Source organism: Nuphar pumila, chromosome 2 (genome assembly GCF_984573655.1).
Source record: "Nuphar pumila chromosome 2, dmNupPumi1.hap1.1, whole genome shotgun sequence".
Taxonomy (NCBI): Eukaryota; Viridiplantae; Streptophyta; class Magnoliopsida; order Nymphaeales; family Nymphaeaceae; genus Nuphar; species Nuphar pumila.
This window is the reverse complement of record NC_143250.1, coordinates 121,442,850-121,456,473: the sequence shown is the minus strand read 5'-3', so window position 1 is coordinate 121,456,473 and position 13,624 is coordinate 121,442,850. Positions and strand designations below refer to the sequence as shown.

The following is a 13,624-nucleotide window of genomic DNA, read 5'->3' as shown; positions in this document are numbered from 1 at the left end:
TAGTTATAAAAATTTATCAAAAAAATATGAATTTTAGCTTCAAATGTGGATCAAAAAAATATGAATTTAAGTACTAAAACACATGTTTAAATTTTGAGTAATTTGAGAAAAAATAAGAATTCATAATTTTTTATATACAAATGCAAAAATCCTAAATAAATCATAAAACCTTAAAATGCAAGAAAATAAATCATAAATAAACTAAAGAAAAAAACACTAATAAATGACAATAAAAAAACTAATCATTAAAAAAACTAAGCAAACCCTTAATTATTTAAAAAACTAAGAAAATCAACTAAAAATCGAAGAAAAAATCAAGGTCCTAATAAAAGAAAATAAAAAAAAATCCCCTAATCAAAGAAAAATAAAAATAAAAAGACCTAAGAAGAAGAGTGAAAAAGAACAAAGAAGAAGGGGGGAGTGAGAGAGGAACGAAGAAGGAGAGAGAGAAAGAGGAATGAAGAAGAGGAAGAGAGAGAGAGAGAGAGAGAGAGATATCTCACCTCTGACCTTGCTGGTGGCCGCACACAGGGGAGAGAGAGAGAGAGAGAGGAGGGGGTGGAGAACGAGAGGGTCAGGGTACCTGCCCTTTTTTTTTTGTGTCCCCCGTCCTGTTATTTTCGTAACAAGGGGGTGGAATGATGAAAACCCATTCCTGAGATGCAGCATGCGTCTGCCGCGTCTCTAATTTGTTTTGACGGGCATGATTTGCAGTTGCACAGTCCCAAATCACGCCTGTCAAGTGCATCAAAAGTGCCCTTAAGTCTTCTTTTTTGTTTGAGAGAGAGACGTTGAGCCCAGTTTCTTGAGTCGTTCACCTGTTGTGAGAAAAATGTTGTGTGCCATTGTGATTGAGGTAATATGATCAATGAATGAATATGTTGGGGTCTCCCTGCCTTAGTATGCATGATTGAAAGATTTGAATGCTCTAATTTTCCTTCATCAATCCAATTTATGGTGACTGATTTTGTGGCCACATAATAAAGTATATCTGTTATGGGTGCAGTTGTGGAGGGTGACAGAGAACCAGTTTCAGTTTCGAGTCTTCAATGGACAGTTTATTGGTTTAAATTACGAAGGAGCAAGCAGCCCCCTCAAAGCAGTCGCCGTCCAACCTAAGGAGTGGGAGACTTTTGAAATTATCAGAAACCCTGATGACCAAATGAGGGTTCATATCAGATCGACGTCCAATGGGATGTTTTTGCAGGTAAAGGTTTCCCAAATAGGACTGAGGGCCAGTTGAGATATGGATGTGAGAATTCTCGTGATTGAGATTTCTTACTGGGCCTCACAGTTTCTTTGTTTGGGGGGCTTGTTCCAAGAGAATGTTATTTTTCCAAATTTTCCTTTTATCAAAATCTAATTTAGGACGCTTATGCACATATATGGTATTTTGGATTCTTTTACTTTTCCCTAAGAGCGTGTTTGATTGGTGGGACGCAACAGTGTGCTGAGACTGTTGGGATGGTGTGAGCCCCACGGATCCTATCAAACACCAGAAACTTTGACTGGCCAAAATGGGATACAACAATCCCTTGCAACCCACTTCGGTGGGACAAATGAGTGCCACTCTGTTGTCTAGAACACGTTCATGCAGGACAAATTGGTCTTGGATGAGCGTGCCCCACTGTCAAACCCCCCTAAGGGTACGTTTGAATGCCTCAGAGCTCAGACCAACTGTCTGGTTGATGTGGCGCACACCCCATGCCAAGATGACCTAAAAGCTGGATCTAAACTCCAGGATTTTTAAATCCCTGAAATAAAGGGAGAGAAGAGCCCCAAGGGGGCTGGTGTAGCAGGGTGGGGCCTTGGCTTTTAGACGGGCAGTCAAGGTTTGATTTTCATGGGGGTTGCCTCTCTGCGCAAACCAACCCGTAGCATAGGCCTTGGCAGGAGTCCTAAGCTCAGTGTTTTATGCATCTAACAAATAGAAAATTACTTACAGGCAAAAACAGAGGACAAGGTGACAGCTGATTTGGCTGGTGAGCCAAGTTGGGAAGACAACAACCCAGCAGTGTTTCACATGAACGTCTTTGGGGGTTTCCAAGGGGAGTTTCAAGTAACAAATGGTTACGGTCCTCAAAAAGCCTCACAAGTCATGCAGGTAAACTATAGCAAAATGATGTAAAATATTAGAATTTTATTGTTAACAAGGAAAATTTTCATTTAAGAGCCAACCTTTTGCCTATACTTTTCTGAAATTTCAGATATGAAGCTTAACTTTTTCTGAAAACAGTCAAATAAGGACCCCAGGTCAACATCTGCCATCTTGAAAAAAAGTGGTTCCTTTTTTATTTCTTGTATTGTCCCTTGAAAATTTAAAAGTACTTGTTCATCCTCAAACAAAAAAAAAAACTCAGTTTGAACTTTTAATGATGAAAGTCACTGTTGTAATTTGTTTTGTGATTTAACTTGAGTTAAAGAACAATAATAAATGCAGGCCCTTGTTCGGCAGTTTTCAGCAAAACACAAGCCTACACTTGGAATTTGAAAAATGTGAAGCCCATATTTAAAATTAAAGGCAAAAGGTTTACCCTTAAATAGAATTTTCCCTTAAAACAAGTATATCAAGATTTTTCCAGCAGTCAATATTTTGAGCCTGCTTCCCTACAAAGTAAACTACGGGTAGTCCACCGACCTCCACCCCCATTGACCTTTGAAAGCAACAGCGTACATCCTCATTTGATTTATTTTTCACTTTTTGCATTTTTTTAATCTATTTAGTGTATGTTATTATTTAACTTGGCAAGATTTTTTCCATAAAAGCCTAAAAGAAAATGAGAAAAAATTGAATTTCTCGAGCAAACTCAATGATGATGAAATGTTTTTCGTGGAACTTTGCTAATTTAATTTGTTGATTGTTAAAATGGACTTTTTAGAGATGAAATAAGTTAACTCGATGGTAAAGTACTAAAGTCACACTATAATTTCTAGCGGCTATGGTAGGGATGTCAAGGGTTTGGGTCAGGTATCCAACCAGCCCGAATCTTTTTGGTCGGGTTTGGTAAGATTTTATAAACCCGAATGTATAATAGGGTTGGGTTCGGTACAGTATAATCAGGTTCAATATCAGACTTGATTTTACCGTAAAACCTGATAAGTTGATTATAGGTATAATTAAAAATCGCATATTTCACTATTCTAGGAAGGTGTTGTCATGTTAGCGGTTGTAACAACAAGAAATGATAGGTGAAGGGCTTGTTTGATGCCTTGTCCAAGATTAGACGGAATGAACAAAACACATGTTATGTCTATTTTGTAACAATTGTACTAAGTCCAACATATGTTTTGACTGCACGAAGTTGTGTTCCTTGTCGCGTTTGGTTTTTATACTATTTGAACAACTTAAACACATATGGATAATAGGTCAGATAACTTTATTTTGGATTGTATGACTCGATCTGTCCAACCATATGAGTGTTTTAACATGTTTATTATCAATTTTAACTTTAGATATGAATCTTGGATTGGATCTAAAAACTATAAATTTTTAAAATTTAAGTAATTTGAGAAAAATAAGACTTGATCTTTTATTAATATATAAATGCTTTAATCGATGTCATATTAAATCTAATTATGAAAATTTGTCAAAAAGTTACGGATTTAATATGTATCTTTACTACTTTGGAATCAACATAAGAATCTTATCGGTCGTGGTTTTGTTGATTATCCTTCCCTACAAATGTGTCTCAGGTATTTATATCACTTTCTAAATCACTTTCATATCCTAGCACCAGTCATTGACCTTTCCTAAAGTCACCTAAGTCATCTAGACCCAGACTGCATCTGAAGAAGTAGTGCAGTCCCGTTCTGTTTGTTGTTTTGCCTCTTTTGAACTTCTATAGATACCCTGATTATATCTGAACGTATAGACCCCTTTAAGACTTTCCTAAATTTGCTACACAACCCCTAAAATTGATCTCAGTCTTAGTTAAGGCCCTAGCCATATTTGAAATCCGAAATACCAAAATCACACCATGTCGATTAGGCAAAACATGCAATATTTTACCGTTGGATCAGCCTAGCCACCCAATGACCTATTTTAGTAATCCCTGACCTCTAGCAGCCTATCCTAACTCTGACATGCATCTCTATAAGTGTCCAACAAGCCCTTGGTTCTTAGATATAAACCAAAATCCTTTTCTGATTAGCCTTCGAAGTTGTTTAGCCTACCCGATTTCTTTGTTTCTTTAGGTCTTTTCTCAAATCCACCCAAAACCTATACCACGATTACTCTTAGACCTCTACTCCATCGTGTGCAGTGCAAGTCTGCACGTTAGACACGTCTAACTCAGACTCTAAAGGCTAAGAACGTCAGGTTTGATCTTCTCATTTTCGTCAGAATCAGACTATAGTAGTCATTTGTTGCTAGCATGAGGCTCCCTTCATATCCAAGTTTTGAACCTTCAAAACTAGATCTTGAAGAGGTCCACAGAGAGAGAGAGAGAGAGCTCACCTCTAGTCATTGCACATGAGAGAGAAAGAGGGAGGGGGCGAGGGAAAAGAATGAGATGGTCAGAGAGACCCTAGCCCATTTTTTTTAAAGAGTGTCTCCTTCGTTCTGTTCTTTTCGTAACAAGGGGTGGAACTGTTAAAACTCGTTCCTAAGATGTGATGCATGTGCATTGTGTGTGTTTGTCGTGTCCTTAGTTTGTTTTGATGGGCGTGATTTGTGGTTGCGTCATCCCCCATCACACGACATCAAATGCGCCATAAGGGGTTGTTTGATCTCCTATCCCCTCACAATTTTGAATGAAAATCACACTGAGAACATGGGGATGTAACAAACCTTGGATGTGGCAGACCCATGGAATGTGACAGACACATGAAATATGTCCATCACGTCCTTATTTTACTGTAATTTTTGCTTCAAACCCCCTTGTTAGGTTAGAATAGGGACACAATGGACATTATTAAAAAATCAAGGGAGTGAGGTCCCCCAATTCTCTCATTCTCCTCTCTCTCTCTCTCTCTCTCTCTCTCTCTCTCTCTCTCTCTCTCTATATATATATATATATATATATATATATATATATATATATATATATATATATATATATATATATCTTGCAACCAGGCAACAAGGGTGTGAGGCCGACAGCATCGAGAGTAACCAATGCCAGTAGTGAGGCCATAGATAAGGCCGACATTGAGTCTCCCTTTTCTTCATTAAACTCTATCTCTCCTTTTTCTTTTTCTTTTTCTTTTTCCTTTTCCTTTTTTTCTTCTTTTTTTTTCTTTTTTGTTCCTCTATGTGTCTCTCTTCTTCGTTCTTCGTTCTTCGTTCTTCGTTCTTCGTTCTTCTTCATTTTTCGTTCTTTATTCTTCTTCTTCTTCTTCTTCTTAGGGCTTTGATGAGTTTTTTCTTTTATTTTATTGATTTACAGTTTTTTCTTTGATTTTCATTGATTAGAATTTTTTTCTTTGATTTTTATTGATTAGGGCTTTGAATCAAATTTCTTAAATTAGGCTTTTTTGTAGTTAATTTGATTATCATTTTTTATTTGATTTTCTAGGATTAGGGTTTTGAATTAAATTTGTTAAATTAGGGCCTTTATATTTAATTTGATTAAGGTTTGCTTTGATTTGATTAGAGTTTTTTTTTTATGATTAGAGTTTTGAATAAAAAAAATTTAATTAAGGTTTTTTATAGCTAATTTGATTAGAGATTTTCTTGTATTTGATTATGGTTGTTTTTCTTCAATTAGGGTTTGTATTAGGACTTTTTTATTTAATTTTATGGTTTATTTTTCTTGTAATTTGGGGTTTTTTTGTTTATTTATGAGTTGTTTTCTCACAATTTAAGGTTTTATGATTTAATAGGGTTTGATAATTTAATTTTTATAGTTAATTTGATTTTAGGGTATGATATTTTTCATAATTAGATGTAATATGATATTTATTAAAACAAACAAACAAACAACAACTACGCCTTCATCCCAAAACCATTGGGGTCAGCGATATGAACCAAAAAAGAAATTCATTTGGGGTCTTCCACATGAATCCTTTTCCTCCAATCATTTCTATCCAATGCCATGTCCTCGGTGAGGTTCAAAGCATTCATATCTTTTCCTATCATCTCCATCCAAGTCTTCCTAGGCCTACCCCGACCTCTTTTAACTAATATATTTTCCCATTTCTCCAACCTTCTAACTGGAGCATCATTAGGCCTTCGCCGAATATGTCCAAACCACCGTAAACGATTCTCTCGCATCTTATTTTCAATGGGTGCAACACCTACCTTCTTACGTATCTCCTCGTTCCGAATCTTATCTTTTATTGTATTTCCACACATCCATCTAAGCATCCGCATCTCAGCTACACTCATTTTTTGAATATGATGTCTCTTGGCAGCCCAACATTCCGAACCATATAGTAAAGCGGGTCTAATAGTCGTCCTATAAAACTTTCCCTTCAACCGCAATGGCATTCTACGATCGCACAGCACTCTAGTTGCACTTTTCCATTTCATCCACCCAACCTTTATCCTATGATTTACATCCCCATCAATTTCTCCATACTTTTGAATGATGGATCCCAAATATTTGAAATAATCATTCACCGGTATTTCTTGCTCACCGAGCTTCACTACACTCCCATCACTACTTCGTTGCTTACTAAACCGACATTCCATATATTCCGTCTTACTCTTACTCAACTTAAAACCTCTAGCTTCCAATGTCTGTCTCCATAATTCTAACTTAGCATTAACCCCAGCTCTAGACTCATCAATCAAAACAATATCATCAGCAAACAACATACACCACGGTACATTTTCTTGAATTGATCTCGTAAGCTCATCCATCACTATCGCAAATAGGAAAGGGCTTAAAGCAGATCCTTGATGTAACCCAACCGTTATCGGAAAATTGGTTGTCACCCCTCCACAAGTGCGGACATTGGTTACTACTCCTTCATACATATCTTTAATTATACTAATGTACTTGAGAGAAACACCTTTCTTCATCATTGTCCACCAAAGAACGTTCCTAGGTACTCTATCGTATGCCTTTTCTAAATCAATAAAAACCATATGCAAATCTTTGTTCCTCTCTCTATATCTTTCAATAAGTTGTCTAAGAAGATGTATAGCTTCCATAGTTGATCTTCCAAGCATAAAACCAAACTGATTCTCCGATATCATGACAACCTTCCTCAACCTAGACTCAATCACCCTCTCCCAAAGTTTCATAGTATGACTCATGAGTTTTATACCACGATAGTTTGTGCAATCTTGTATATCACCCTTATTCTTATATAAAGGCACCAAAGTACTCTTCCTCCACTCATTAGGCATCTTATTTGTTCGCCAAATCAAGTTAAAAAGATTTGTCAACCATTCTAAACCTTTCTCTCCCAAGCATTTCCAAGCCTCGATAGGTATACCATCTGGGCCAACTGCCCTTCTTGATTTCATTTTCTTCAAAGCCTCTGCAATTTCTTTCTTTTGAATCTTGCGCATGAAGTCACGATTTATCTCATGAAAAGGAATGGAGATGTCTCCAAGATCTTGAGCATGACTATCATTAAATAGCTTATCAAAATAATCTTTCCATCTCTCCTTAATCTCCTCATCTTTGACTAAAACCCTTTGCGTTTCATCTTTGATACATCTAACCATACCCAAATCCTTCGATTTCCTATCTCTCATCTTTGCAAGCCTATAAATATCCTTCTCGCCTTCTTTGGTATCCAACTTGTCATAAACCTCCTTATATACCTTAGCCCTCGCGTTTCGAACAACTTTTTTAGCTTCCTTCTTTGCTATCATATACTTCTCCAAATTCTCATTATTACGACTCTTACTTAGATTTCTATAACACTCTCTTTTAACCTTAATAGCTACTTTGACATCCTCGTTCCACCATGATGTATCCTTACCTAGTGGTGCACCGCCTTTAGACTCACCCAATACCTCCTTAGCCACTTTTCTCATGCCACCCGCTATCTTATTCCACATTGATTCTGAATCCTCCTCGAGACACCAATCAACTTCCTTAACTACCTGTTCTACAAACATTCCTTGTTTAGCTCCTTTCAGTGCCCACCACTTAATTCTAGGATCTATCTTATGTCTATCCCTTTTGAGGCATTGTCTAATTCTAAGATCTAAAATTAAGACTCTATGTTGTGTAGCTACACTTTCTCCCGGTATAACCTTACAATCGATGCAACAACCCCTATCTCTCTTTCTAAGTAGGAAAAAATCTATCTGACTCGTATTAACCCCACTTTTAAATGTTACTAGGTGAGACTCCCTCTTCCTAAACCAAGTGTTTGCTAAGATCATATCATAGGACAAACAAAAATCTAAAATCCTTTCTCCACTTTCATTTCTTTCTCCTATACCATAGCCTCCATGTATACTCTCAAATCCATCCCTACTAATGCCTACATGTCCATTAAGGTCACCGCCGATGAAAAGCTTTTCTCCATAAGATATCCCTTGTACTACTCCATCTAAATCTTCCCAAAATTGATGCTTAATGGAATCATCTAAACCTACTTGAGGTGCATAAACACTAATAATATTAATAATATCCGTACCTAATACTAATTTAATAAGTAAAATTCTATCACCCTTCCTACGAACCTCAACTACATTATCTATAAACTGACGACTCATAACAATCCCTACTCCATTCCTATTCCTATTTATTCCTGTATACCAAATCTTATATCCCCAAGGTTCTATCACTTTAGCTTTCTCACCTACCCATTTGGTCTCTTGAAGACATAAAATATTAATCTTTCTCCTACACATAACATCTACTAACTCTACCAACTTACCAGTTAAAGACCCTATGTTCCAAGTGGCTAACCTAATTTTATGGTCTTGGACTAACTTCTTTACCCCCACCCGTCCAACAAAGTGAGGGAACCCTTGCCTATTTGACACCACACCCGGGCGCCGGTGTGACGCGTCGCTTCTGGGCGACGACCTAGCAACCCTTGCCCATTTATCACTGCCTCCGGGCCTAGAGAGTACAGCACGTCGCTCAGTAGGGAACGCCCCAACGAAATTCTCATATTGGTTCATTTTCATAGGATATGACAAAGTTTTTATGCTGGCTGTCACAGGCCTACCGCAACCCTCCTCCTTTATCCGGGCTTGGGACCGGCAGTGTATAACTAAACAGTTATACACGGGCGGAGTTATGATATTTATTAAAGCATTTATATATTAATAAAGTAGTAATTCTTATTTTTATAAATTACTCAAAATTTAATATTTTTTTTTAGTTTTTAGATCCTGATTTAAGGCTAAAATACATAATAAACGTGTTAAAACACTCATATGGACGGGTCAGAGTCATACGATCCAAAATGTATATCTGACACATTATCCATGTAAAACAAATGATGCTCACAAAGAGCATAACTTCTTGTACACTTCAAACAAACGTTGGCATGTGTTATGTCTGTTATATTTGTTCGTTCTGTCCAATCATAGACGAGTCATCAAACAAGCTCTAAATATATAGGCCAAAGCACACATTTTAGAACTAATCTTAGATGAAAACTCAAAAAAAAAATTAACCATGTGTCATGCGAGTGGATCAAATTAAATTGGTGGGCATTTTCCATAACATTTGAATGAACTTTATCAGATTATGGTTGGGTCTGGATTTTATAACTATAGTTGATGCGGATTTGGGTGACATGTTTATGCATTGGACTCTGAATCCTATTATGAAAAAACTGATTGTTACCTGCATCCTATACCCCTTTACATCCCTAGCTAGGGGGCTAAAAAAAAGAAAAATGATTTATCCAACTCTTGTCAGCCCGAATTGACATCAGATACAGTTGGACTGTACACTTAGGTTTACTGCTGCACCTGATCACCCACAATCTGCTGTTAATCACATTGCACCTAATCCTCCCTCATGCCTTGTCGTTTTTGGTTAGCATATTAGGACAGAGATATCGAGACGCCGCCGGTTCATCCATGCAATGAGTGACATCCAATCTCTATGGATGGAATCTCCCAAATTGGCACCAAAAAAAAAAAAAATTAACTGTTTGATCCCCCTCATGGACCAGGGGTGGAGAGTTTTTGTAATTTTTTTTTTTACTCAGAGAAACTGCCTCAGGCACAGAGACCTAGCCTTGCTGGGTGAGCCTGCTGTACTTGGAGTGGCTGTCATGTCAGCGTAAAACTCAGAGGGCTTACCTCTCGACTCCAGGGAGTCGCCAAGACCTTTTGCAATCAGTAACTGAGAATTGGTCGAAATGTGCATCATATTGCTTCCCGCAGGATCACTGGAACAGTTTTATAGTTGAAGAGGATTTCATGTTTATTGCAAAGAATGGGTTGAATTCGGTGAGGATTCCTGTGGGATGGTGGACCGCCCGAGATCCAACACCTCCAGCACCTTTTGTTGGGGGTTCCCTACAGGTTTTGGACAACGCATTCTCATGGGCAGAGTAAGCCAACAACTATATATCAAAACCACTTAGCTTCCAAAATGGTTTATATTAGATTGATTCTAGAGAATATATAGCTCACAAATGTTGCAAATGCATTCAGGAAATATGGTCTTAAAGTCATACTTGATCTCCATGCCCCACGTACCTCCCCAAATGGTGAGGAACACAGTGCAACAAGAGATGGTACACTAGACTGGGGGAAAACACAAGAAAGCATCGACGAGACCGTTACTGTTATAGACTTTTTTGCATCGAGGTATGTTCTTTGTTCATCATTACCAAGATTGTGTACATGGCTTGATGATCTTGAATCATGTGATTATATTTCTATTCGAATGTGATTTGGAATCTCTTTTGCACCAATTCAAGTGAATCTCATGTGATTCCAAATGGAGAAAATGAGCACTATTCTCACTTGCGAGTGAATGTTTCTGCTCTCATGTTTTTTCACTTGCGAGTGAGAAATGGAGAAATGGAGCACTATTCTCACTTGCGAGTGAATGTTTCACATTTGAGGCCAAGCAAACGTACCCTTAGGAGCCATAGGTTTATAAAACCCAGGGCTTCATGCTTATTTTGCAGGGCAAGGATCACTTTTGTGCAATGTTGTCAGTATCGGTATCGGCCCTGAAACGATTCAGGTGAATCAGACCCGACACCGATACTCAAGTAGTGAATCGTTCTGAATCGGACAAAAAATAATTAAAAATATTACGTGTCAATCAGAATGTGACGTGTTAAAGTCATTAAAATAATACTAAAAACACATTTGTAAGCATTTTTTATATTTATTAAAAAATAGCCGATTCAAGTGTGAAAGCCTATCGATTTTCTGCCGATACACTGACAACGTTGCTTTTGTGGTACTGGAACTTGGTCTAAGAGCTGAAGGCCTCCCATCATGAAGTCAGTGCAGGAATGCACACAAAGAGAGAGCATTTTTAATTTGGGTGTGTTTGGATGCTTGGATCTCAAACTGAGTTTTATGATCCATCTACCTAAGATGCATGTATCTCCAACCTGACCGCATCTCTATTGGAAAAATGAATCTTACGGCATGTTTGCTTGCACCTCATGTGATTGCACCGTGTAATTCAAAATCATATAATCACAGGATAAACAAGTGATTTGGGGGATGAATGAGAAGCGAGTAGAAGGGCCATAAATGTGATTTCAGATTTCACTTCTCTATTGTTTCATGTTTGCTTGCAATTGAGAATCATTTTCTCACCACTGTGATAAACAAGTGATTTGGGGGATGAATGAGAAGCGAGTAGAAGGGCCATAAATGTGATTTCAGATTTCACTTCTCTATTGTTTCATGTTTGCTTGCAATTGAGAATCATTTTCTCACCATTGTTACAGAAGTGGCCAATTAAAGGTGACCTTAGATTCTCATTTTAAGGTGGATATGACATCTAGTGTCTGTTTTAAGCATTGGCCTCGTGCAAGATCCGAGGCAGTCAAAATCGTTGTTAGCGAGTTACATTCTCAATCAAACATGCCAGAAATATATGCTATTGAAAATGAGGAAAGGGCATGTTTGTGCAATGCAGGTATGCGAATCGACCCATCTTAGCAGCAGTGGATCTCATCAACGAGCCCCACACTTCCGGGGTCTCCCTTCAAGCCCTGTCTACGTATTACAAGGCAGGCTATGATGCAGTCAGGAAATATTCTCCCACAGCCTATGTCATCATGTCCAGCAGGCTGGGCTCCTCATCACCAACTGAGCTCTTCTCCCTCACCAGTGGGCTCACCAGAACTGTCATTGACGTCCATTACTACAACTATTTCAACCCCTCCCTTAAGACGGCACAACAAAACATGGGTTACATCTACAATGATAGAGCAGCTGAATTGAACTCCATAACCACAGCTAATGGCCCTCTTGTTTTTGTGGGTACGTATCGAACTAATTATACCTGACCGGATTTTATGCTCGACCTATGCCGTTTCATGTAATATGTACCCCCACCCAATTAACTCGAAATCTGAACCCGTTTTGCATCTTAACTCGTATCAAATCTGAACCATTTTGGACGCCACCAAGTTGATTTTCAAAATATATCCCCGAAACTGACCGAGACCCGAATGTCAGTTGTGCTTGGATCTGTTTCATATCTGACAAAGACCGACACACATGCACACATAATCGGTGATTTGACAAAAACACAAAAGAAAAATTGTGTTTTGAAATCACCACCGTCCAAGATTTCAATCACCACCGTGGGTTGTGAAATGATGACATTCAGTGCTTTTGGTGGGCCCCACTTCTTGTACAATCAATCAAAGGTGGTGGTGAATATTGAAAGCATGGATGGTGATGATTTCAAAACACAAAAAAACTGTGCGTTGCCAAATCACGCTCCACATAAACACCTAAATATGATACTTTTATGGTGAAGTTGATTTGCTTTTTTTTTGTGTGTGTGTGTCATATGGGAAACCGAAGGTGAATGGGTTGCTGAGTGGAAAGTGCAGCAAGCATCGAAGGAAGATCTTCAGAGGTTTGCACAGGCGCAGCTACAAGTGTATGGGCGTGCCTCATTTGGATGGGCTTACTGGACACTCAAGAACGTGAACCAACACTGGAGCCTCCGGTGGATGATAGAAAACGGCTACATTACACTTTAGTTGTACCTTGCATTTGGTGGGATCCAGTACAATAGCTGCGATCTAATCTGAGCAAATAAAAACCCCAAGTGCTTTCGATGGTGGCAAAAGTTTTTTTTCCTTTTATTGCCAAAAAGGGAAACGGAAACAGGAAATGTCTTGGGAAACAGAAACGGGAAATGAGGTTTTTCAGGAGCATGTGGAACAGGAAACAAGAAATGAATTGAGAAATTAATGAACCTGGAAACAAATTGGGAAACAACTGGGAAATGAATAGGAAATATTTAATAATAAGAAAGAAAAACTAACCAAACATGAGAAACATGTATCCCAGAAAAATGGGAACACCTGGAAAATGTGTGGGAAACATGTGGGAAACGCATGAAAATGTGTTCCCAACTATGGGAAACGTATTTTCCATAAAATTTTTTGTGTTTCCTACACATTTTGGGCATGCATTGTTTCCTATTTCAAAAATGCATTTCCCATCCTCCTGTAGCATTTTCAGTGACCCTGATTAGTACTCCCTGCTACAAACAATGACAATATATAGTTACTACAAGTGTTGGCCGGC

The 13,624-nt window shown here is 38.1% G+C and overlaps 1 protein-coding gene across 3 annotated transcripts in view; it reads left to right on the top strand.

The window, feature by feature from the left end:
- LOC149846957 (putative glucan 1,3-beta-glucosidase A) overlaps positions 1-13,160 on the top strand; it is a 44,866-nt gene extending 31,706 nt beyond the window's left edge. For 2 of the 3 annotated variants that reach the window (XM_089996691.1, XM_089996693.1), the window contains 6 exons: positions 1,007-1,207; positions 1,946-2,104; positions 10,262-10,431; positions 10,535-10,690; positions 11,991-12,337; positions 12,890-13,160. In XM_089996691.1, coding sequence (XP_089852817.1) covers positions 1,007-1,207; positions 1,946-2,104; positions 10,262-10,431; positions 10,535-10,690; positions 11,991-12,337; positions 12,890-13,071 — 1,215 coding nt within the window. In that variant the 3' untranslated portion in view covers positions 13,072-13,160. The remainder of the gene's footprint in view (positions 1-1,006; positions 1,208-1,945; positions 2,105-10,261; positions 10,432-10,534; positions 10,691-11,990; positions 12,338-12,889) is intronic. The other variant, XM_089996692.1, reaches the window with a different exon arrangement.
- Positions 13,161-13,624: the final 464 nt, after the last annotated feature.